This window comes from Amia ocellicauda, chromosome 8 (genome assembly GCF_036373705.1).
Source record: "Amia ocellicauda isolate fAmiCal2 chromosome 8, fAmiCal2.hap1, whole genome shotgun sequence".
NCBI classification, from domain to species: domain Eukaryota; kingdom Metazoa; phylum Chordata; class Actinopteri; order Amiiformes; family Amiidae; genus Amia; species Amia ocellicauda.
Window position 1 is genome coordinate 11425867 of NC_089857.1, and position 26643 is coordinate 11452509.

The window sequence follows — 26643 nt, forward strand, 5'->3', positions numbered from 1 at the left end:
AATATAAAGAATATCTGAATCAATATAATCTATAAATGAGATTAAAGTACATCAAATTTAGCTTTTTTTTTTTTTCATTTTGTGACCTGGTTCTTATTTCTGCTCTTTTAAAAATGTATGCTTTTCATATTGTTAATCTATTGCCTGAATGATATCAGTAAGTAACACGATTACAGTATAGCCTCCAAATGAGGGAAGAACCATCTGTTTTTAAAGGGTCTCAAAGACTCTTATGATGCTTGGGTTGCGATCACGCAGTCTGTCCTCTGACACAGGTGACAGGGCCCATGCGGGGAGCACTCCGGGATGGCTGGAGAGAGCACGGGCAACGATGGGAACCAAACCTGGGACAATACGCCCCCCCATGGGCGCTCTGGTAGGCTTGGGTGTCCTCTCCGGACGCAGTGCTGCCAGTGAGGTCCGCCGCTGCCTTGTGTGTCATTAAAGGTCAGACTCCAGGTTTACACCCAGACCAAAACTACTGTATCTGCGTTTACATTTAAACTCCAGGGGGTTTTACACAACGGGCACTTTCTGCAGGAAACTCTGAGGTTATGTCAACACTTTTTCCCTCACATCCACGATAAACAGATACATTATTTCATCACACTGACAAGGTAAAAACAAGAGCAGGGTAAGTGGGAGCAGCACTCTTCAAAGATACACTAAGAAGAACATGAAAAGCTGCCGAGTTTCAGCAGTATGCCAGATGTCTTTTCATAACCACCATAGTGGAGCCATAGACACAGTGCAGTGATGACAAAGCTCCCAGTGATGTAAACTGTAACCCTGCCCTAATCCTAGCCTCGAGACCAATAGCAGAAGAGCATTTCCATTCAGAAACATTGTGATGCATCGGGAACTGCCCCAACACTTGCAAGCAAATTTGACTGCGAAGGCCTCACAATACACATGCATAACAAGCTGCTAAAATGTTTGAATTACTTGGTAGTTCATGTTAAAGAGCCGAACAGCAGCGCTTAATTTTAAGGGGTGCAAGACCCCACTCTTCTCCTAGCAAAGGGACACACATAGCAGTCATATGGTAACGTTTAGATGAGAATTAAACACTTATTTCCTCTACAGGCCTATTTCATTCATATATAAAAGACAAGGGCGTCTAAGTTTAGTGAAAACATACAAGTTCCTTCATTTCTTTGAAGCATTAGCAAGTCTTCCTCTCAACCGTTTGTTTTCTCTTCCTTTACATCCTTTGGGCTTCTCTGAACGACATGGCGGCGGAGGGGGGTCAGTTGTTTATACAAATCTGCACATGTTGGGATGCAATGGATCTAAGGTCCAGACTCTCTGAAATATGAAGAACCTGCATTACAGAATTAGGTACCAGTCTTATTGAGCCTCAGTATAGAGTACTATACTATAAGTGCCATGAAAGCAAGACAACCATTTCAAACATTTGACTCCCCCCACCCCCCCCCCCCCGAGTTGTGATCTTTTGAAGAGCTCGAGAAGTGAAGAACTCACGGCCACTTGCCATTCTTCTGTGTCCGCAGTCGTTAGGATTGCGTCCACTCGAGCACTCATTAATGCAAAGTACTGCTCTCAAATGCTGAGCCATACTGACAAAGGAAGTGGCAGCTTAACAAAAAGGAATGGTTATATTCCCCTGGAAAGCCCCAAAGAATTTCAAAATCGGGATTAGAAATGGGGGGCATTTTCCAAGTATAGGCAACTGACCAACCGTAATGAAATAAAACCTACATGGAAGAAGTTTACCGATAAGAGAGTGGGAAATAATAATTTTCAAGCTGGGAAAGGGGCTTATTGTTCTGAACTTCTGAAGAGTACAGTCATGATGTTTGTGAAACTTTACCCTGAAGCACTGCCAGATTGTGGGCCACATTCATGATGTTACATTAAGTTAACACCTGTTTTTTCAAACAATAAAAAAGTGTCCAATACAACTCTGACTGCCAATTAAAGTTAACACATGCATTTTAAAGTTTTGTTGCATCAGGGATACATTTTTCTAGGTTTCTTTAAAATATGTAAATGCATTTTATTCCTTTAAGTCATGATACTGCACTATTTGAGGTAGATATGTTGATATAATCCAGTAAACTACTGCCACTGATGCTATTGTGACTACTGTGACATGCATGGCCTTGGGGTGAGTCCAAGGGGCACGTGGCTTAACCTCTTGGCTGTGCGTGGCGAGGTGTGAGAGAGCAGGGATCGATTCCCTGTGCCCCCTGCCAGGCCCCCACCAGTGTTACAATGCATTACATATGGAAACATTTCAGCCACAAAATACCAAAGCACCTACTGCATAGCTGAAAAATATTCCAAGGCAGGTCAACTTTCAAACTCAAGTTTTCTGCTAAGTAGAGGCATGTCACAAGGTTACCGATGGAGATAAATATGATGGGATCTGGTGTCTGATTTAATCAAAAAGTAATGCTAAGGGAACACAAGAGCACATCCTGGACAGTATGAAACTAAAGAGCACAGGTTTCCTTCATCAGTCTTTTAAAACAGCCCTTTGGTCTGCATCGTATCAAAATGTTGGCGCTCCTGTGACCACAAAAGAAACGGAGCTGCAACTGAGGTATGGACTCCCACTTTAATTTCGGTCCCACTCTCCTTTGTTCGGATTCCATGATTACATTTTTATTGCATTTTCCACCAATCTGGTATCATTTTGAAGCTTCCGCCAAGTTATTGTGTTACTGCAAATCCTTTTTAGAAGAGCCATTATCAGTTTAAGGTACTTGGCACATCAAATGCAAAAATCAAATAAACTTGGGTCGTGTTCTGAGCATTAGCATAGACGGGTCCTGTGCTGAAATGGATCAGACTTCCTTTTTAGTGCACAGTAACGTGATAACATGGTTAACCCATGACAGCACAGTGCGGTTTTCTCTGAAACCAGTGACTTGCTTCATGAAAAAAGTATGACAGAACTAAACAAGTGCTTTTGGAAGTATATTTGAATAATTAATAATAATAATAATAATAAATAACCCTTGTGGTTCTTATTTGTCTTGGTAAGCAGTGGAATTTATTATTTCTCTGATTGGAAGTTTAAGGTTTTATCTTATTATTTTCTAATTTCTTGTCTGTTTTAAAGAAGCTTTGTGTGCTTGGGAAAACAAAAACTATGCTTCTTGCAAGACTTCTAAGGCAAGAACACCAAAAAACACAAAAAATGCTTAGCTGACAGCAAATAGACTGTGGTTCAGGATCTGCTTTCTATTAATCCTTTATTGTGTTACATTAAGACGTACTGTATATGTGAGCCTTGTGCTTTAGCAGCCTGTATGCTGCAGCTGCTGCTTCCATAGACGCCTGAGTTCAGGGGACTGCATTCTTGGGCTCGGATTTAGCTGAATGGTTTAGGTAGCCAGTGGGTGTGCTTAATAGGATGGAGAAGAGGGAGTGAAGTATGTCGACCAGCCTCACAGCTAATTAGTTCACCACTTAACAAAGGTGGGCCAGCAATAGAGGAGGACCCCTAGGGCAGGCTTCACATGCTGCTCTGTGCCTGATTGGCAGATGTAGAGAGAGAGAAAAAGAGAGAGAGAGAGAGAGAGAGAGGGATTCTTTGCATGTGTTCACACTGGACCTATGGACGGGCACAAGTTCAATAAAAGTTGTGCTCTCCTATAGGCATGAGGACATTGTCTGCTTGTATCTGGGACAGGAGAGTCTGGAGATGGATAGTGTGTTGGATTCTCTGGAAGCGGTCGTGTCCCGGGTGCTCCCCCACACCGACTCGGGCAGCGTGTTCAAGGACTGTAAGTACCATCCAGTCATTTGAGGCAGTTCTGTGTGCAGGGGTGCCAAATTGCACAACATCCCACTCGTGGAGTTTCAGGATTTGCATTCAGGGGGAGATGGAATTGGTTAACTGCAGATGAATTATAGTGTGTCTTTCTGCATTTATTCATGTATTCCTTTATGTATACTTAAAGGGAGCTGCATAGGACAGGAAATATCAGGCATGATTTGCTTAAATAGAGAAGTCAGCGGATCTTTTCATGTTTCAGCATGGACTGCTATCCAACAGCAAGTTAAAATGCTGCAGCAACATCTCAAGCGTGTAAGAAAATGAATGTGATGTAGTTAATATAAAAAGCACTTGTTTTCCCAATCATTTACAGGACTTGGCATTAAATTCCACCAACTATTTCACAGAAGATTAGTTAATATTTTGTTTTCTGGCTGACTGGCTTGTGAGTTTGGGAATTTGTAACTTCACTTTGAAAGAAAAAAATGTGAGAGTTAATGTGTGTATGTGTATAAGAAGAAAACATTACTTCTCTGTGCTTTATTTTAATTTAATTTAATTTAAGTCAAAGTTAACTTGTTTCCATTTCCTGTGGGTTTTACTTGCTCATTGCAATGGGATCGAATCTTGTCCCACACTGACATGGAAGATGTATATAGAAAAGCCTGGATCTTTAGGAGAAAACAAAACAAAACTTGAAAATGCATTGTTAATGCATAAAATATGACAAATATTGTGTACTTTATGTATTTTGTTTTGCATAATTGGGTGTGCTCATTATAGTTAATATATAGCTTGTGATAGAAAACACATTGGGTGAAATATGTCATTAATACAGGGTTCTTAAGTTACAGACTCATTTGGAGTGTTTACAGTTAATCACATCTGTAGGAAAGTAAAAGCAGTTTACAGTAACATCAGTGGTATTGTGAGTAGAGATCACTGTCGGCACCTGGGTTGCTCTACAACATCTCAGTCAACTTTAACTTGAGCCTTTGTGTGTATTTTATACGCCAAAATACGGAGCTGTGAATGTTTTCCTGACAGAGACCATTTTCATGCATTAGTCCAGGGTAAGACTAATATGCATCAATTGTGCTTTCTAATCTTTTGAGAAGTATGTAATTAAATATGAAAATAGAAGTAATACTAATTTACAAAATAATAATAATAATAATACAAATTGCAAGTGATTGCCTTTTCATTATAGTCTCTGTATAAATATATGCAATAGAGACAGCTAGGTTTTTTTTATTCTCCGTGCTAACATCTCTGCAAAGATTTTTATAAGCTAAATCCATCACTGCTCTCATTTGATCTTCGTGAAATGTATCCTCACAAAAAATCCCCTCACATCTCCAAGCTGGAAACTTGTGTGGAGGTTCTGAGTAATACATTAACAAGGTTTATGTTCGTAAAAAAAAAAAAAAAAGTGTCTGCAGATTGTGTTTGTTCCTGTTCACAGGAGTGTCAATGTGGTTTTTGTTAACTGAGAACAATTCCCATGTTTCTTTGATTTGAGTGATTATCTAATTAATGGAAGCCCATTACCACAGAGTGTGAGTCATTTGGAGAACACTGAAGAAGCAACAGTTTCTCTGGCGCCACATCAGACCAGCCTGCTCTTACTTTTCACACTGTAAACTTTAAAATTATCATATTTGATGATCATTTCTAAAGGGAACCTTTCGAAGCTGAAAGGCAGACACTATTCTTTACAGTTTTCCTGTTAGAAAGCCATTGAGGCTGTGTGAGGTTTGACAGTTTTGGAGAGTATCAGCACACACAGTTACAGAGCAAGAAAGTAACTGATACAGCGTCAGAGTCAGAGTGTGCCCTGTGGCAGGAGCAGAAACAGATTAGTTAAAACCTGTTACTCTTTGGATCCTGACACGATGTATGTTCCAATGGAAAAAAATGTAAGTCTGGATATAAAGTTATGATATTCAAAATATGTCACCTACAAATCACCTACAATAACTCCTAACACAGGTGATACATTTCTCACACCAGTTGCTTCCAGTTTGAGGGAGTCAGGTCTGCCTAAACTGTAAGAAACTGCACATTGCTTTTCATTATGGTCACAAAACACTTTTTACTTCTACCCAGTCTGAGAGGGGGAATGGCCATTTATTTGGTCCATGGCTCTACCCCTTCCCTCACTCAATGCTCCGCTAGGTCTGCCCATTGTGCAGCAGTCTTTGACCCTTTGAGGATATTCCTTTTGCACTGAGAGCAGGTAGGTGGGCTGCATTCAGGGCTTTTTTCTAAGCAGGGATTGGGCTGCATATGAACAAAAGCACTTATATTTGGCATGCCGGCCTGGGAAGGGTTGCCCTGTATCTTTTGTATAAGCGAATCACTGTGAGCTAGGGCAATTTCTTCTATAAAAACCCTCCGGCTGTGTGTTGAGGATCCCTCTAACTCGCATAGGCTTATTTATGTATGAATAGCATTTGTACAGCTTATATGTAAGCAAGGGATCTATTAGAACATTTTACATGCATGACTGTAGGCATTGAGACAGTTAATAACATGCAGAACATGTTTTCCCTGAAGCAGATGTGTAACAGGTTAAATGAAAGTGACCTCAGAAGCATTTGCAATAACATGACAATTATCCAAATTTAACCTGACAAATTGTCTCAGCTAAACAAGCTTCTAGCACAGTTTGCATTATCCTTTGTAAACTGCATGCAAAATAGACCAAATCACAACTTTGACCTACATAACCTGGAACCAAATTGGTACCCTGTCACATTTGGATTGAGAAATAATGTCTAAAGTTTTTTTGTTTTTAATTAAAGCCTCCCTCAACCAAATACATAAAAAAAGTATTAGAAGCAAGTGTGCAACACAAGCATGTGATTAGGTTAACAACAAAAATAAAAGCACCAAATATAAATATTTATTAAAAAAAAACATACACTATTGTTAAAAAATAGAATGTAATTAATTTGTCTGGTTTTGACAGCCTATTTTCATGTACTCTCCAACTGGGCATTTTCGTCCGATCCGCTTGGTAGACTCACATGTGTGGTAAACTCTCAGCGGCTGCATCTGACACTGATGATCTTCATATCCAATATTTGTCCTGACACTCTTTTCCCCTCTTAACTTAACTTCTGCATTTAATGGCACACATGTGTAACAGATTCAACAGAGAGCTGTTTTTCAGAGGCATGAATCATTTGCTTCATAAAGGGCAGGAAGGGAGGGAGAGACAGGGGACAGAGGGAAAGTGGGATAGAGACAAAGTAATTTGGGGGATGGAATGAAGGGTCTCAGGGTCAATAAAATCAAAAGGCTCCCAGGTATGCAGACTGCTTCTTACAATCAGGTTTAATTGCTAGTACTAAATTTCTGGGTATTTTTTTTTTCTGTGGATCTTTATGATCAGCAATTTGCAGGGCAGTTAAGTATAATTATGTTACAAATGTATGTTATGAACCCATTCGACGTTAATGAAGCATTACATTTATCTGTAAGACAAAGGCTTTAAACGAGACAAACACAATGTAAAACGGTTCCTTTTTGCCCATATACTAAAATACTTTAAAGGCCTAAAAAGGCTGACTTAATCTGTTAGAGCATCAGTCTCTAGGGGCTGAAAGCTTGTTTTAGCAGGAGATGTGAAAGTTTGTTTTGTTTTTAAAGAAAAGAGGAAAGAAAGAAAGAAAGAAAAGTCTACTTTAACCAGACCAAATCAAAACTTGGACCAAACAGCCACTCACAAATTAAAATCAGTAGGCAAAAGGAACTAGGTGAAAGGAAGATCCCTAGATCACTTAATAGGATAAGTACAGTATGTTTTTCTCTTTTGTTTAAACCAATCCAGATTACACATGAAGGAATTTAGTCTTTAAAGTCTTTAAAATAGAAGAAGCACTATCTGTGGCGACCAGGAACTGGATTTGGGAACCGCTGTCTTTAAACTGCAGTCTCTATTCGCATAATACAACACAAAGGTTTCCTTCAGGAGGGTGTACAGCTGGTCTGCACCACCTGGAGATACCACACAAATAGTAAGAGCCTTGCACACTGTGGAGCTGCACATCTAACGTGCACCTCTTCCTCTCCCGACTAATTTATTCATGCAAGAAATCCCCCCAAGATCAAAGTCTGAAAGGCGTTGGAGAGGTGGACTGCCCAGCACTAGCATTGATTTTCTTCTTTTAAAAGCAGGTGGACTGAACACCTGCAGCTTGTGACTGGAAAAATCTAAAATAACGTGTCCTCAATTTGAAATAGATGTGTCCCAAATGTTCTTTCATTATCTGCAGGTTATTGAAATTGAACCCAGGGCAAACTCAGGTGACAGTAGACAAAAATCAAAAGAAAATGAATACTGGTATTTTTTAAGGCAAGTTCTGAAATATCTCTCCTTTCCAAGAAGAATGAGGAAAAATCATCACTCCCTTGTAAGCAAAATAAGTTGTCAGATGTTGATCAGCTGGGAAACTAAACTTAGGGCTTTTAAAATGTCAGTTAAGATTTGTGCATTTAGTCTGGAAGCCATTTTGGCACTCATTCATGAACGCTTTTTAAAATTAGACATTGTTAATACTATCCCATGTAATACTATCCCATAAGACACATCTATAAGAAAGGCGATATTCACTAAACTTTTAAGTAAATGTCCCTTTATAAGCAGATTGAGAACGTGGCTTATTTTAAGGTTAGTGGTACGCATGAGTTGCCCCTGAAGATAAGGGATCTGGTATGGAAATGATGCCTCACAGAAGCCACGACTCAAACTCTAATCGATTAATACAAAAATGATTAAAGTCTTACCTCCCAAGGAAATTAAAAATGACTCTCTAGTATATAGTATAAATTCCCCCAAATATCAGTGCATTTTATCTGTAAAGTGCACCTTATGCTTCAAGATGTGTTTGATCATGGTTGACGAACACAGCTTTAACAGATAAGACGCATTGTACCTTTAGTGAGTGACATCCTTTTGCCTCTAATGAAGCAAACTAAGTGAGTTCTGTGTATTTCCTATGAGGTAACAAACAGATTAGATCAGAGCGGGGCGGAAACTAAAACCTGCTACTATAAGTTACAAGATCAAGCTCAAAGTTACAGTCGGCCTTTTGCAAAAGGTGCCGAGGCTACACTTCATGTCATCTTCAAATACAAGAAGACTTTGCCATTCAAGACGAAGGCTTCACTGCGTAGGTCAAGTTCAGCACCCCCCAACACATTGTTTCTGTTATGATAGAGGCCACGGGGAAATTGGCTTTCCTGCAAAAATCTAAATTGGGACTAAACCCTAAAGACAAATTGACGGTTGTTAGAAGCCTGGTACTTCCTCTCCTGGGCTGCCCAGATGAAGTGTGTAGAAATGGGAAATTCCTTGGCCCGGGATCAAGTCGGTAAACAACAGAGCAAACCAACCCTGGCTTCTCTTTGTTTCTTTTTTCATTAACCATACATACATCTGCAATACTTACTGTCCACATCCCTGTGTGGCTTCCATTTTTATTTCTGTAGCTGTGGTTCTGCTTTAAATATCCAGGCAAACTATGTCACAATTTAATTTAAAGACAGTGTGAAAAGCTCCAATGGCCAGCAAGTTATGATCAGTTCATAAATCATACAGCTTTATCCCACCTAGGGAACAATGGTAGCTCTCTCTTCTTAGTCTCGGTAAGGGGGGAAAACATATAAAGTTCCTGATAGCCAATAAGTTTACCATTGTTTAAAATCTCCCTCATCCACTCTCTTAAGCAGCACCAGCATGATGCCTTTTGCCCTGTATGTACATGTATTTTTTAAACTTTCCTCTGGCCTCCTTCTCTTATCTATGTGTTTATTAGTACAATTAAACCTGTTCAAAATCACCTCAATCTGTATAAATCCCCACTCATTATCCCTCCACAGAGATAGCCTAGTGGGAATGTATCTGCAGGCAAAGAGCATGTTCTCGTGCCATTTGCACTGATGTCATCATAGTTGGACATTTAACACCAACAGTGCTAAGGTGCAGCTCTTCCCTGTCAGAAACATCTCCATGAAATTCATTATCTACTGATGAAATATTATTTGAGGACTAACATAAATCCTTATTATTTATGATCACAAGAAAAGTTACAAACAGTAGAAAGCCTTTTGACCCACTTCGCTCATTTAGTTTATTGTAGTTTATTGGTTCTAACCTGCTCAAGTTTTTTTTTTCTTCTATGATTCTTGTGAAGTAAAGTGGTTTTATCCACTCAATCCTGGACACCTTGTTTGTTTGTTTTTTGGTAAAGAAAAAAATAAGTTCCTCTTATGAGTTATTCTATACCTTTGAGGATATTGTAAGCCGCCCCTCAGAGTCTGCTGCATTCAAGATAAAAGAGCCACCATATTGTATACCTCGAAGTAATAGTTGTAAGCAAGCAGTCACTGGGTCCCTCTGCTTTGAAGTCATGAGAGTTCATTAATCATGTTTTGGAGGCAGGGTGACTGCACTGTACAGTTTTAATATGACTGCTCTTTGAACCTTTTCAACTCAAGTATTTGCCTAAGCTGCAGCTCCAGTGTGTTGCACTGTATACCGAAATCCATCATAGAAAGATAGATGAATGGGCCTTCAACCCATCCCTTTGTTGTTCCACCAGGTGCCTCACCCCCCTTTGGTGTTATCCATCCCCTGTGTTTCCTGTGCATAGTTAATGCTTATGCATGCGTTACCCTGAATTCCTACAGCTTTCAGTCTGAAGAATGAAGCTTTCATGTGGAACGTTATCAGGAGCCCTCTAGCAATCAGACGACATCCTGTCATCTATTACTTCCCAACACATTTTGAGAGAGAAAGTTTTCCTTTTCTGTTGCGATTGTATTACAATGCTGAAATTAAATAATGATCCTTTTTTTCGATGTTCTTTACAAGTGATGTGCCTGCAAAACACTTAGATGGTTTGGTATATAGAAAAATATATAGAATAGCAGTGTGACTTTGGAAAACAACAACACTACATAGATCTGTAACTGTACATATTATTGAAGCACAACAAAGACACATGTCCAAATAATCGTTGTTATCATTGGCCTGTATTTTTAAATCTAGAATGATGGAGAGCATAACGTTATTGATGATTTCCCGTTGTTTACATTGGATACCTGTATTCCTTCCCCCATTTGCACATGAGTGTGTCAGGTACAAATTTAATTTGGCCAAGACTACCGCACACTAAGACTTTAAGAAAGAAGAAACTCTCAAAGATAAATGAGTTTGTGCGGCCCTGAAGGATCTATTTAAAAGCTGCCAAGAGGTAAATGTTACAAATTAGCACATTAAAATCAAATTGGAAAAATCATTTGCAAAGAAGATTCAACGGTATGAATGATTATTAAATAGAATTACATCAAAGTATTTGCAGTCCTGGCAGTATGCCTATAGCTTGAAAATCAGAGCCTCTAAAACCTCCCAAACTTCTTTTTGTTTTATTAACTTAAATGGTGTATTTACGCTTTCAGATGCTATGAGAAAATTCTTCAAAATGAAAAGTCAAAAATAATGGTTAATTATGAAGCTCTATTTTCATTTTGGCGCAGAACGTAAAGAATACAATACATGAAAAAAGCATGCAAACTGAAGAAATTATGAATAAGTAAATATACATTTCTGTGTCATGTAATTAGAAAATTATCTCTGAAATGCCCTTTTCAGGTTCATTTAGCGTAACTGGTACAGGGTTATTTATTCCGATATCCTATACAGACAATCTGTTTCAGTATCTAGTATGTGGTAGGAGTTACAGCTTAAGTAGATTAAACAAGCTCCATTTGATTCTCTTATTTATAAATCACTGAGTAGAAAACCTGGCCTTTCCTGCACTCACAGCAGAGCCAGATGTGTTTATCAGTGCTACAGTACGCCAGATGTGCACCCTGGATCCTCGGGCAATTAAACTGGAGGGTCAATTATCACTTGAAGACGCTCAGATTTCCTCTGTGTTTTGTCCGGATTTAAGTTTCAATGGAATCATCAACGCACAAGAGAAATCACTCAGTTGATCCCAATAATTCTATCAACTGGTCCGAAGGGTGTATATGAACCTGTCATTTGTGCTAATCCTGCTTTCCCTTTGAGGAATTATGCCATTCAAATTAATATCTTGATCATACAAAATAGGGAAAAAAAGTATAGTTCACAATTTATAATAATAATATTTATTATTAGAGCTATTTGTCTTTCCATTTTCAAATGTTTTGTGTTTGTTTGGTTCTTCTGTAATTTATCTCACGTCTAATTACTATGACAGTATGTGTTGTACTGCCTTTAAAAGAAATCCACACAAATGTACTTTGAAGGAGCTCTATATTGTCTGCTTGGATAATAAACCTTTTAATACAAATCTCTGAATCTGCAGTACTGAGACACAGATGATGGTAGATTAGTCAACTAATTTCCAAAACTTAATGTTAAATGTAGACTTTCATAACTGTGGTAGTGATTCCTTTTGAACAGACACACACAGACTCATAAATACACAAACCCAGTGCAGATGTCTTTTCCCAGTGTCTGGCCTGTATTTTACAGTCAATGATCTGGTAGACTGCCTATCCAAGAGACAGGCAGGAAAGAGGATTGGCTATTTAAATGCAACAGACCTTAAGTTTGGCATCCCAGCCATCACATCAGTACATTGAGTCCATCGCTCCTGAGTCTTGACCCATGTGTTGCTTTGGCAGTGAACGTGGTGGGGATGCTGCATGAGTTCTGGGAGAGGAAGCAGGCAGGAGGCGTCCCGGTCCGGCCAGAGAACCTGGTGGTCTATGAGTGCGCCCCCTCACCCAGCCCTCCCTTCATCTGCTACGTCACCCTACCAGGGGGCAGCTGCTTTGGCAATTTACAGGTAATCCTCTTATATATCTACTGTCTTCTATTGCCTTCTGTGTCTGCTGAGGCCTGTTGACTTTAAAAGAAACTGAAGGAGTACAAACTGATAAATATATATACAGCTTTGGAAAAAAATAAGAGACCACTTAACATTGATTTCTGAACTTGGAGTGGTCTCTTAATTTTTCCAGAGCTGTATATATATTGTCAAAAGTTTTAGAACACCTCCATTTTCCAGTTTTTATTTAAAATTTTACGCAGTTTAATGTCTTAATGTATGCTGAAATTAAAGCACAGAACAAATAAACAATTGGAGATAAAAATGAAATCATGGAATCCACCCCCCCAATATTTGCTATGAGTAGGAATACAAAATCTCAGAAAATATTGACAATTATGACATATTCTGGAACCAGAGAGTCTATTGATCAAAACAAGACCATCCACGTATTGGTAGAAGCAACACACACCCATAGAGAGCTCAAAATGCCAAGATGGAACACTCTGTTTACAGTGTACTAATAAACAATAATTTTACTTCTCTGTGTTTGTTATCAAATAATATATACTGGATTAATCGATCAAAACTGAGTGATCTGTGACTGTCTGAATGAGACCCCCCCCTCCCCCCGGAGAAGACTGTGCATTACCCCCCAGGCTCTGAATGACGGCGGCGACACAGAAACTGTAAATTGTATTTGTTTGATAATGAAACGCCAAAAGAATAAACGTTTAAATGATGTGTGCATTGTAGGAATACAGTGTAACTTCTATGCACAGGAGCTGTGCGTAACACTGCCAAATAATGCTTAAGAGGGTGTAGTAACACACTATATAACTCTGAAATGTATATTATTTACCAGTTTTTGGTAACCTAACCTTTTTTTTAACCTCTGGCAGATTACCAGTTACCTTTGAACCATTTCAAGTTATTCACTGGACTTGAACTGCTTACATTTCAATAAAAACTGGAAACATGGGGGTGTTCTAAAACTTTTGACCAGTAGTGTCACCATCAGCCTATATCAATCCTCTGCTGGATGACACCCCAAGATGTTCCCACTTGCTTCAATCTACAGCTACTCCTTTCAATGTCATGCCTGCAAAGTGTATAATTTCTTCATACATAGTCTAGCTCTGTACCTCGTCTGGTGCTTTGTCAACATACAAATAAGTATTTTAATTATTCATTAATTAAGCTAAACTGTTTCTACACATGTCACAAATAATGAATAGAAAATGTTTATTGACAGTGATGGATTAATCTAATTAGGCCAAAGCCATCTCAGTGTGAATGATGATGTTACAGTGGTACCAGCCGTGCAGCCATTTACCAAGATCTAACAGGTCTGTGTTTATAAGAAACTGCAATCCGCAGTAAGACTGATGGTGAATGTATACATATCTTTTCAATCTTTCAGCAAAAATGTTAAACAAAGTTAAACCCGGAAAGAGCGAGACTTGGAACACCTGTATAATTTAATCCCTGCTTGATGAGCTTTTCCCTGGAGATTGGAAAAGTGGAAAAAAAAAAACGTGGATTGGCCAGTGGAAAATTACTCTTAACCTAACTCTCACTTCCCTCTATCATCTGCGCATTAACATCAAATGTTTCTAATGATGGCCATTAAGTACCTGACTGTTTTATATTTTCCTGATCTCTTTTTAAAAGTCTAGACTATTGCACGCAATTTAGGATCAGCATGAATCATCTTGCTGTCTCCAGTTAGGCGGGTTATTTTCAAGTAATTAATGTCTGTAAAGTTTCAATCACATCCATGGCCACCACACATCAGATAATAGGTACAATCATTCTGCGGAGATGACAGATCCTACCACCTGGGACTAAACTGGAATTGTGTTACTGTTCTGCAATTATTATTTTTTTCGCTCACCACAGTTTTAAATTGAAATAAAAACACTTGACAGAATACATGAATTACAGACATCGTTGGCAAGATAAATATATAGGTGTGAGTGTGTATATGTACTTTTTTGAATGTAATGAAGTAACATTTGGCTGATATCCACTTGCACAGTTTGAAATCTCAGGAAGTGCCTGCAGATTTAGCTGAGCCTGCCTAACTTTGTGCGGCACACGCTGATTTTGAAGCGGTGTCACAGTGACAGTGTTTTGAGCCCTGTCCTCATGAAATGATCCACAGTTGGTGGATTATGGCTTATATCTATCACAAACTTGTGATATCCATACAGGGAATAGAGAGAACTAACTGTGCTGTAACATTCATATTTCATGTTAAAAATATGTAACAGCTATGTGTGGAAATAGTGGGGTGGTGGTTTTGTTCTCAAGAAGGATTTTTTCTTCTTCCCTACTGACTGACTGGCTAAACTTAAAGAGCAAATTACACCAAATTCAATATATCTGAAAGATACAGTGCACGTTTAGACGTTCCAATGTAAATATGTGAGCATTTACTACAGTACAGTGATTTTCCATTTCATTCACTATGTAAGAAACCATGCCAGTCAGCACATATTGCTGCACTAGTGAGCCCCACGGGACGAGAGCGTAGGCCGAACAATTGCTTCCTGGATAAGAGGTTAGTGTAGTGCAATGAAAAACACCATCTTCAAATAGTATTTATTTCCTTACTCCCCAGAATTTTCTTTCCATTCAAGTTCAAAGCCTGGCAAAGCAGGATGACTTTGGACTCAGGCCAGCAATATCCAGACATAGACGATGTTCGTATTTAGCATAATACACTTCTGGAAATCCTAAAAGACTAGAATTTAAATCTCCAAAACCTGTTCGCTTAATTATTGCAATTGATAACTTCTTCAAAACATTCCAGGTTAAACAAAAGCAGCTGCTTAATGCAGGAGAATGGCTGGCTGGCATCACAGCCGGCTCAGGTCAAAGGATTCTCCAGATTTTTGTTTCGCCTAAAATAAAGGTACCAACATCAGAACTGTTTTGTCTCACCGTGTGTTTTGTTTGTTTGTTTGTTTCGTTTTTTGTTTGTTTGTTTGCTGTTATGTGAATATGTCGGCGTTTTGTGCAAATCCAATGTGCAAAATCTATGAAAATAAACTCAGCGCCAGGAGCCTGGGCAGAATCCAGACCTTACTCAGCACGTAGTAAATACAAAGCCGTTATGCTAAACTGAATCCCCTTTCAATAACTCTATTCAGCTCATTTCCCCTGTAGCAGTGGTGAATAACGCCATGTGTGTGAACAGGGAGAGTCGCAGATGGTTCTCATTAACCAATTAGGGAGACCCACCACAAATCAAACTGAGCCGTATTCTTGTAGTCGAAATTTAATATTTTTATAATGTAGACATGACTAGTTAAAATCAACAACAACAACATATAGAAATAGCTTGTAGAAATACAAGCTGCATTGCTTCCATTTTCAAATCCCGTAAGGTGTTAGTCATAAAAACCTGCCCTGCATTATCAATAAAGACATAACCTGAATTTAAAGTATCTGAAGCTATTTGGTCTGCGTGTCTACTTTTTGCATGTTATCGAACATGTAATATTGACATGGTAGTATGTCAGTATCTCTGTGTCAGATTATCTCCAATAATAAAAACAAAATGAATACTAATAGTATTATTTCTTAATTAATTTAAGACATTATGGAGCCAACCATAGCAGAGTACTGTAGCTAATAATTGCAGCATATGCCGCGTCCCCTATGACACGTCCAATCCTCTATGAGACACCCTGTCCCCTATGACATGGTCTCTCCCCTATGACACGCCCCGTCCACTATGACACGCCCTGAATCTATGCCACACCCTGTCCACTATGACATGCCCTCTCACCTACCGTAACCCCTTGTCCTCTATGACACATCCTCTATGACATGCCCTCTCCCCTACAATACACCCTGCCGTCTTTGACACACCCTGTCCTCTATGATATGCCCTCACCCCTACAATATGCCCTGTCCCCTATGACACGCCCTGTCCTCTATGACATGCCCTCTCCCTTAAGACACTTCCTGTCCTATATGACACACCCTGAATCTATGGCACACCCTGTCCACTATGACACACCCTGTCCTCTATGACATGCCTTCTCACCTACGTAATGCCCTGTCCTCTATGACACATCCTCTATGACACGCCCTCTCCAATATGATACACCCTGCTGTCTTGACACACCCTTTCCTCTATGATATGCCCTCTCCCCTACGATGTGCCCTGCCCTCTTAGACACACCCTGTCCTCTATGGCATGTCCTCACCCCTATGATACGCCCTGTCCCCTTCGATACGCCCTGTCCACTATGACACTCCCTCTCCTCTATGACACGCCCTGTCCTCTATGACATGCCCTCTCCCTTCTGATACATCCTGTCCTATATGACACACCCTGAATCTATGGCACACCCTGTCCACTATGACACACCCTCTCCCCTATGATACACCCTGTCCTCTATGACACACCTTCTCACCTACGTAATGCCCTGTCCTCTATGACACATCCTCTATGACACGCCCTCTCCAATATGATACACCCTGCTGTCTTGACACACCCTTTCCTCTATGATATGCCCTCTCCCCTACGATGTGCCCTGCCCTCTTAGACACACCCTGTCCTCTATGGCATGTCCTCACCCCTATGATACGCCCTGTCCCCTTCGATACGCCCTGTCCACTATGACACGCCCTGTCCTCTATGACATGCCCTCTCCCTTCTGATACATCCTGTCCTATATGACACGCCCTGAATCTATGGCACATCCTGTCCACTATGACACGTCCTCTCCCCTATGATACACCCTGTCCCCTATGACACGCCCTGTCCTCTATGACACACCCTCTCACCTATGTAACGCCCAGTCTTCTATGGCACATCCTCTATTACACGCCCACTCCCCTACAATACACCCTGCCGTCTTTGACACACCTTGTCCTCTATGATATGCCCTCTCAACTATGACACATCCTGTCCTCTTAGACACACCCTGTCCACTATGATCTGCCGTGTCCTCTTAGAAACACTCTCTGTCCCCTACGATATGCCCTATCCTCTATGACAAGCCCTCTACCCTACAACATGCCTTTTTCTACCCCAAGACTCCTTTTGGCTGTTCCCTTCTATAGTGTATTTCTGTAACATATATTGTACTATATTATACCCTATTGTAGCGCTACTATTTCACTCCTACTCCTCCCACTAATGTTACCAATAATAATAATAATAATAATAATAATAATAATAATAATAATACATTAGAGCAGTGACCATGGCACTTCAGCCTTTGTCACAGAGTGGTCACCAGTGGTAATATATTTCCATTGGCAATTAAATACACCGATCAGCCATAACATTATGACCACCTGCCTAATATTGTGTAGGTCCCCCTTTTGCCGCCAAAACAGCCCTGACCCATCGAGGCATGGACTCCACTAGACCTCTGAAGGTGTGCTGTGGTATCTGGCACCAAGACGTTAGCAGCAGATCCTTTAAGTCCTGTAAGTTGCGAGGTGGGGCCTCCATGGATCGGACTTGTTTGTCCAGCACATCCCACAGATGCTCGATTGGATTGAGATCTGGGGAATTTGGAGGCCAATTCAACACCTTGAACTCATGATTCATCAGACCAGGCCACCTTCTTCCATTGCTCCGTGGTCCAGTTCTGATGCTCACGTGCCCATTGTAGGCGCTTTCGGCAGTGGACAGGGGTCAGCATGGGCACCCTGACTGGTCTGCGGCTACGCAGCCCCATACGCTACAAACTGCGATGCACTGTGTGTTCTGACACCTTTCTATCGGAACCAGCATGAACTTTTTCAGCAATTTGAGCTACAGTAGCTCGTCTGTTGAATCGGACCACACGGGCCAGCCTTCGCATCAATGAGCCTTGGCCGCCCATGACCCTGTCGCCGGTTCACCGCTTTTCCTTCCTTGGACCACTTTTGATAGGTACTGACCACTGCAGACTGGGAACACCCCACAAGAGCTGCAGTTTTGGAGATGCTCTGACCCAGTCGTCTAGCCATCACAATTTGGCCCTTGTCAAAGTCGCTCAGATCCTTAAGCTGCCCATTTCTCCTGCTTCTAACACATCAACTTTGAGGACAAAATGTTCACTTGCTGCCTAATATATCCCACCTACTGACAGGTGCCATGATAACGAGATTATCAGTGTTATTCACTTCACCCGCAGTGGTCATAATGTTATGGCTGATTGGTATAAATTTACAAATATCAAGCTCAGAATAATAAATAGATAAGTAGATACAAATAAACACACACACATACACACACATGGAAGATACACATCTGGACAGACAGCAGAACTGGATCTACACTATATTGTTTTTTTCTAATTAGTAAGCAATTAAAGCATGTATGTCAGAATAAAAGTTTTACACTAGAGAAGGCTGTTATCTAACGTCTCAAAGACAACACAACATGGACTTTTAGTACCAGCAAGAGCAATGGTCTCTGTTGCTTTTTCTTTTTTGAATCACACATTTGTTTACTAGCTTCAGTAATAAAAGCCATTACGTATTTATTTTTCATGTACAATTTGGATCAGTTCTACAAATGAATGACACCACAGCTGTGTTGCATTTTGATAATTGCAGTAAAGGAGGTATTTGTGTCAATGTAATGAATTAAAAGGTATATTATGATATAACTCTCTTATGGGAATATTAAATTAAATGTACTATTTAAAGGGGTTTTAAAGTTGTTCTGTCGTTTTTCCTTCTCCACATCGGTGACTGAGGCACATGGTCACAGACAAACAGTGGTCTTATTTCATAGTTATTCAAGGGTAGACAAGCAGCTGTGGTCCTGACTGGCCAAAGCACACAGGGTCTTTACTTTTGCATTGTTGTTCAAATTTGAGTGAAAGCCTGCTCTGCCTTTGATCTCCTCGAATCTGTTCAACACAATGGGAAAGGGCTTTAATCTCTGTTCCTCATCATGGCTTTCATTTTGCGTTCTTTTACCCACTGACCACACCAAAGTTGTTGCAATGAAAGGTTACAATGAAAGGATGGCTCCTAGATCAAAGAGTGTGTGCTGCCGACCCCAGAGCTCTCCCTTCTTCGGCATTCTATGCACACGCACTCCGCTGCTGCGTTGCCTCTCTAAGCTGGATTTCACAGCTTCCCTTCAAAAGGATTACGGCGGCTCGCACAACTGCCTTTTTATCAGCAGTGCAGTCGAAAGCTGGCTTCAGATCAGTAAACTTCAAAACCGGAACTAAAGTAGAACCCAGCCTGTGGCACAACCTGCAAAGTTGTGAGAGTGAGAGGCTTTGAGGCATTTATTCAGGAGGGTCTACTTAAAGCTCTCTGCTGTTTCAACCTAAACAAGGCAGATCAAACCGAAACAAATTGAAGTTGGAAGTTACAGTTGATAATTCTTAAGCATAGTATTGTTCAGTAGTGGAAAGCAATATGTTTTCATATTTTCTGGTAAGCTGACAGCTTTCTGATTCAGAATTGGACACTGACCTTCTTCAGGAAAGTCATGCCCGCATGATCCTTAATATCTATAAGCACTTCAGGGGTGGTCCCAAGAGCTGCCAATGCAGGTATTCAAGCAGCTTATTCAAGGGGAAACTCTTTTTTTTCACAGTATTAAAACTGTTTTAGGGCAGAGGTATAGTTTATTACATAATCCAGGTATTTGTTTCTGACTGCCACCATCCTGTCCAACTTTTTAGGAGTCCTGTTCAAATCTAATAGCATTGCAATGGACACCTGTAGATTGCAGCATTGGTCCGGACCCTGTTCCTGGTGTGAAGTGTTTATAATTCTTGATTACATTGCATGCTCAGGCTTTTGTACTCTTATACAGTGAGGGAAAAAAGTATTTGATCCCCTGCTGATTTTGTACATTTTCCCACTAACAAAGAAATGACCAGTCTATAATTTTAATGGTAGGTGTATTTTAACAGTGAGAGACAGAATAACAACAAAAAAACCCAGAAAAATGCATTTCAAAAAAGTTATAAATTGATTTGCATGTTAATGAGGGAAATAAGTATTTGACTCCTTCGACTTAGTACTTGGTGGCAAAACCCTTGTTGGCAATCACAGAGGTCAGACGTTTCTTGTAGTTGGCCACCAGGTTTGCACACATCTCAGGAGGGATTTTGTCCCACTCCTCTTTGCAGATCCTCTCCAAGTCATTAAGGTTGGGAGGCTGACGTTTGGCAACTCGAACCTTCAGCTCCCTCCACAGATTTTCTATGGGATTAAGGTCTGGAGACTGGCTAGGCCACTCCAGGACCTTAATGTGCTTCTTCTTGAGCCACTCCTTTGTTGCCTTGGCTGTGTGTTTTGGGTCATTGTCATGCTGGAATACCCATCCACGACCCATTTTCAATGCCCTGGCTGAGGGAAGGAGGTTCTCACCCAAGATTTGATTTGATGCGGTGCAGTTGTCCTGTCCCCTTAGCAGAAAAACACCCCCAAAGCATAATGTTTCCACCTCCATGTTTGACGGTGGGGATGGTGTTCTTGGGGTCATTCCTCCTCTTCCAAACACGGCGAGTTGAGTTAATGCCAAAGAGCTCGATTTTGGGCTCATCTGACCACAACACTTTCACCCAGTTCTCCTCTGAATCATTCAGATGTTCATTGGCAAACTTCAGACGGGCCTGTACATGTGCTTTCTTGAGCAGGGGGACCTTGCGGGCGCTGCAGGATTTCAGTCCTTCACGGCGTAGTGTGTTACCAATTGTTTTCTTGGTGACTATGGTCCCAGCTGCCTTGAGATCATTAACAAGATCCTCCCGTGTAGTTCTGGGCTGATTCTTCACCGTTCTCATGATCATTGAAATTCCACGAGGTGAGATCTTGCATGGAGCCCCAGACCGAGGGAGACTGACAGTTATTTTGTGTTTCTTCCATTTGCGAATAACCGCACCAACTGTTGTCACCTTCTCACCAAGCTGCTTGGCGATGGTCTTTTAGCCCATTCCAGCCTTGTGTAGGTCTACAATCTTGTCCCTGACATCCTTGGACAGCTCTTTGGTCTTGGCCATGGTGGAGAGTTTGGAATCTGATTGATTGATTGCTTCTGTGGACAGGTGTCTTATATACAGGTAACGAGCTGAGATTAGGAGCACTCCCTGTATAAAACACACCTGGGAGCCAGAAATCTTGCTGATTGATAGGGGATCAAATACTTATTTCACTCATTAACATGCAAATCAATTTATAACTTTTTTGAAATGCGTCAAAATCAGCATTACAAAATCAGCAGGGGATCAAATACTTTTTTCCCTCACTGTAGGTTCTGTTTGAAATACATGAGGGTTATCAGATGGGGATTGTAGGACACTGAATTCTGTATCTTTGGCTTTAGTTTCACAGTTAAGAGCTCACATGACTCTCCTTTGAGAACACTGTCCTTGGCCTTAAGTAATCTGTCTGTGTCACGTTGTTTATTTCCTCCCAGTGCTGCTTCACTAAGGCAGAAGCCCGGCGAGATGCAGCCCGCATCGCACTGATGAATTCGATCTTCAACGAGCTTCCCTCTCGTAAAATAACGCAGGAGTTCATCTCTCGCAGCCTGCAGGAGGCCGCCTCTACCACCAGTGTAAGCTGAATGATCAAGCCGCGAAAAGATCCGCCAACCAGTGTCCTAGTAGAACTAGAACAGCTCAATTTGCCCCCACTGCCATTCTAGCATATCTGCTTGTATCTGAGCTTCCTCATCCCAGCCAGTAATCTCAGCTCTTCTAACCAGTTAATCGACAACCAGAAAAACTTTCATACTAATTATGAGTGGGGCTATTTCTGTGGCAGGCTGAAATGGACTCTGATTACAAAACAGCCTAAAACCACTAGACACCAACTGACAAGTACAGATTTTAATATTTGATCATTTTATTTTATTATTATTATTATGACATGTTTTTCTTGTTTTTCTGGTTCATCATTACAAGGGCAGTTTAGGGGACGCCACAGATCCCAGCACAAGCATAGGTGCCTATTGCTTAATGCTGGAGTCAAATGTCGGGAAAACCATGCTGGAGTTCCAGGTAAGGGAATGGTTCTATTTTCAGAATTGAAACGGGGGATTCTGTTGTCCAGTCTTGCAGGGAACTACAGCACATTGCCTATTAATCGGGTTTGCAATTAAATCCCGGTTCTGAAACTATTTTTTTATGCTGCTTGCCCTTAATTCATTACAGTACAACAACATTTACATCAGATGCACAAATATTTTGTAGAGATCTAGAATACAGACAGCATCTAACATTCACTCTGAATTGTGTTTGTCTACTCTATTTTCAATGTTACATTCTATGCCACTGTATCTTCCAGGTTGTCTTTAATCTCTCTCCAACAAGTGTTAGTAAACCATATGTTGGCATACTTACTGGAGCCTCAATACTTTGGGAAGTCAATGAGAACAGAAAAAGAAGAAGAAAGAAATGGTTTAATTTTCCTTTCAATTGAACTTGGTGTCCATGGAAATAGTCCAATACATACACATACAATCCAGGAGTCAAACATTTCCAAGTGTCATTCATTTGATACATATTTTTACTGACAGGTACATTAAGCAACCTTGGTAACTTTTAATAAGGCACTCTGACTGGTAAAACAAAGTAATGAAGAAATTGACCATATGTATCTTGAAGCTATATTGTTTTAAACCACTAAGTCAACAATACTTTCCCCCCTCTGAGTCTCAATGAATCCTGACACATTTCACCTGCTCTCTCTGGGTTGGGTCCGACATCCTTAAATGTAATCACATCCTTCTGGACTGATGACATCCATTGTTTATCAGATGGTGTACCTGTTGGCAGGCTCTGTATAAACAGTCATCTACACTACCATAATCAACATCATTAACAATGGATGGATGTATTTAACTTGATCGTTTTCATATTGGCTTGGAAAGTCACATGGAGAAAATTTAAACAGAGAAACCAGAACAAAATGAAACACAAATTAATTGAAACCATATTAATCCCAGTTGTTTGTGTGTTTTGTCTGTTCATGGTATGTTGAATGGAATTGCGCACACGGGCTATACAAGCCAATCCCGGGACTGCTCTGTTGTCATGTGGAGGGGATCACCATTGTAGGATGGCATCAGGAAGGAGGCACAGAAAAGTATGGAAAACACTGTTAGGTTATGTTAGTAAGCGTTATGTGACAGTGGTGTACGTTGAATTTATTGGGTAAAGCTTCACACAGGCTGTGCAAACTGGTCTAGTAATTGATTTACGTGAAACAATAGACATAATGTTGCCTTCCTAGCCTGACTTGTGTCCTCTCCTTGATTCATTGCCCATCTCGTCATTACGTGCTTCTTGTATTTCTTTTCCAAACCCTAAGGAGATCATGACAGTTTTCCAGCTCCTGCACTGGAACGGGAGCCTGAAGGTGTTCAGAGAGAAGAAATGCTCTCGCCAGGTACAAGATTGCTCAGATCTTTCCTTCAGGTTTTATCAATAACACAAAAAAGTAATGAACATTTTATTTGCTAAGGGTCTGAAGAAATGTTCATGGAAATGCTGTGCTGACACAAATGTAATAGTGCAGTTCCTCTATGCTGATAATCTCTAGAATAAATGAGACATTTGGTTCCTGTACGGATACGGCCAGCTCTGCAGTTATGTTCACTGCACATGGAACTGGTTAATTGAATTCTACGTTCTAAGTGTTTTTGCTATTTTATTAATTTGATAGCCTCTCAAGAATATTATTTAACTGTTCAGTTAATGTTACAAGGTGTTATTGTTTGATTTCACATTCCAACAAAGTCTTTAATTGTGAAGGAAATCAAGAAGAAAATATTTCCTATGGGTGTTTATTTAACTGCTCCACTACACTTTCATTCAATCAACTGTTCTTAATTTGCATCATTCATTTTGTTATATTATATATATATATATATATATATATATTATGCAGCTTCAACATTATTCCCAGTTATTTCACCAGAAGTTGCATAACTATGATAATCATAGTTAATATTTTTGGCTAGTACCGTTTTTGAATGACTAAAGACAAAGAGCTGCTTGGTCCATATTAACTCACAGGCGCATGCTCACACACTACTCTTCTGCCCGACAGGAAGTCATCTCCTACTACTCCCAGCACCACCTGGATGAGTACACCAGGAGCCACATGGCACTGGACTGGATCTCCAAAGAGCAGGAGGCCCCAGGGCTCATCTCCCAGGAGCTGCAGCTGGCACTGAAGGAGCTGGGGGAGGCCCGCACGGCTGGCCGAGAGCTGCGCTTTTACAAGGAGAAGAGAGAGATCCTGAGTCTAGCCCTGAGTCAGCGCTACAATGAAGACGCTGGATCGACCTGCAGTGGGCAGAGCAGCCTGTGTGAGGCACAGTGGAGGGAGCCTCACCCATAGCAAGGGACTGTAAGCCCTGGGGGGATTGGTGTGATCGCAGAGCTACGCCACCATCACCCCAGCCCCAACAACGAGACTGTATTTGCAGCACCTTCAGTCAGTGATCCCAAGACGTCTCCCATGGAGATTAATAACAATTCCACCACCCTACCTTGTTGGAGTGGCAGCAGCCTGTCTGAGACTTCACAGGTCCCGTTCCTACAGTGTTTGGAAAGTGTGTTGGCTTTCGTTTACTGTACTAATTCAATTAACAAGAGAGCTCCAGTTAGTTCTAGTGCGAGTATATGTCTTGTTCAGCACACCCTAACATTCCCGCTGCCAAATAGCTGTATCCTAACTGTCATTCACAGCCATTAAAGTCCTTGATACTTCCAATACTCTGCCCCTGCCACCTGACAGTGCCTTTTTAATATTGCTTTGCCTGACCCCACCTTATAAGAGTTTCCTGTAGTGTGCCATGGTAAACCCAAAGTAAAGTGTAGAAAAACAAAGTGGAATCCTGTTAAAGTATGACGCAACCCACAGAAAACCCAGGCAAAGCAAAGTATGTGCATGGAAACACCCTGTGACAACTGCATGCATATTATGGTCAACTTTCATTAGAGTAGACTGGCCTTTTTCCAGAAGACCTAAACCCAGTGTTGATGCGTCACACACCAAATGCCAATCAACACTTCTTGACATAGAAACGGGCCGATTACACGTTAACTCCTTGCATGTTTCCATTGCCAGGCCCAGCTTGTATTTTACAGCACAAGGATTGTGTTAGTAACACTGTGGAGGAAATAGTGAATTCTGGACACTCACTCTACCCCCCTCACTGCACCTTTAAGCGCTGCAAGTCAAGTTATATCTCTGCATTACATAAGTTACAGTGTCACATGTACCTATCATGAAACTAAATAAATGGCTTTTGATAACTTAAGTGTCCATCTGTGAATTTTAACAACATGCTAACTAAATATAATCCAACAATGTACATAAAACAAATACTACATTATTACCTGTAAACTTCACAGGAGTCAACAGCCATTGCCTACGTCTGGCTTTCCCATCATCCTCTTCACAACTGAGCTGTCAACACAGAATGCTGTATTTTTATTCTACATTGTAAAACCTGTGATATAACTCATCTATATAGTCATATGAAGTTTTATCATTTTTATATTTTAAAAATATATATATATGGATATACTTGTAGCATGTGCATTCACACTCCAATTGGGTTCAATTCTCACATCTCCAAACAAGCACCAAACCCACACCAGCAAACGACCGGTCCCTTGACATGGGGGTGGGGGCTAAAATGCTCTTCCAAGAGTAGGTGAGTGTTGTTATGGAATGGCATTATACAGAGAATAAGGCCTGTTGCACTTTACCAGGCAGAAGTATGATTGTTTTTATTTAACTTCTTCTTTCTCAGATTACAGGTGTGGCGTGGCCTATACAATTGTAATGGGCATTGATTGGTTGTGAGATTAATAACAATTTGAATAGTGTCAATATTAGTATATATTGGGATACTGGTATAAATGATAAATTCTCCATTAGTTATGAATGCAAACTATCTCAAACTACAAAATAGAGCAAGGGATATAAAGTATTAAAGTTGAGCAGACAAAACAAGATAAAAGGGACCATGAGGCGAATATTCACAAGGAAACTGAAATAGTTGCCATGAAGAATTAACCTCTGGAGCATTTCATGCATTTATAA

At 40.5% G+C, this 26643-nt stretch overlaps 1 protein-coding gene across 1 annotated transcript; it reads left to right on the forward strand.

Annotated features, from left to right (window-relative positions):
- The first annotated feature begins 3433 nt into the window (after positions 1 to 3433).
- lix1 (limb and CNS expressed 1) lies at positions 3434 to 24930 on the forward strand. Its single transcript, XM_066712013.1, has 6 exons — positions 3434 to 3758; positions 12440 to 12603; positions 21995 to 22135; positions 22485 to 22580; positions 23893 to 23970; positions 24634 to 24930. The coding sequence occupies exons 1-6, from the start codon at positions 3677 to 3679 to the stop codon at positions 24925 to 24927; spliced, it is 855 nt and encodes a 284-aa protein (XP_066568110.1). The 5' UTR covers positions 3434 to 3676; the 3' UTR covers positions 24928 to 24930.
- The last annotated feature ends 1713 nt before the right edge of the window (positions 24931 to 26643 follow it).

Excerpts from the sequence above, each read along its gene's own strand:
- lix1 (XM_066712013.1), top strand. The coding sequence starts at position 3,677 with ATGGATAGTGTGTTGGATTCTCTGGAAGCGGTCGTGTCCCGGGTGCTC. Across the intron at positions 22,136-22,484 it reads AGGCCGCCTCTACCACCAGT|GGCAGTTTAGGGGACGCCAC; the intron begins GTAAGCTGAATG and ends CATCATTACAAG. Across the intron at positions 23,971-24,633 it reads AGAAGAAATGCTCTCGCCAG|GAAGTCATCTCCTACTACTC; the intron begins GTACAAGATTGC and ends TCTGCCCGACAG.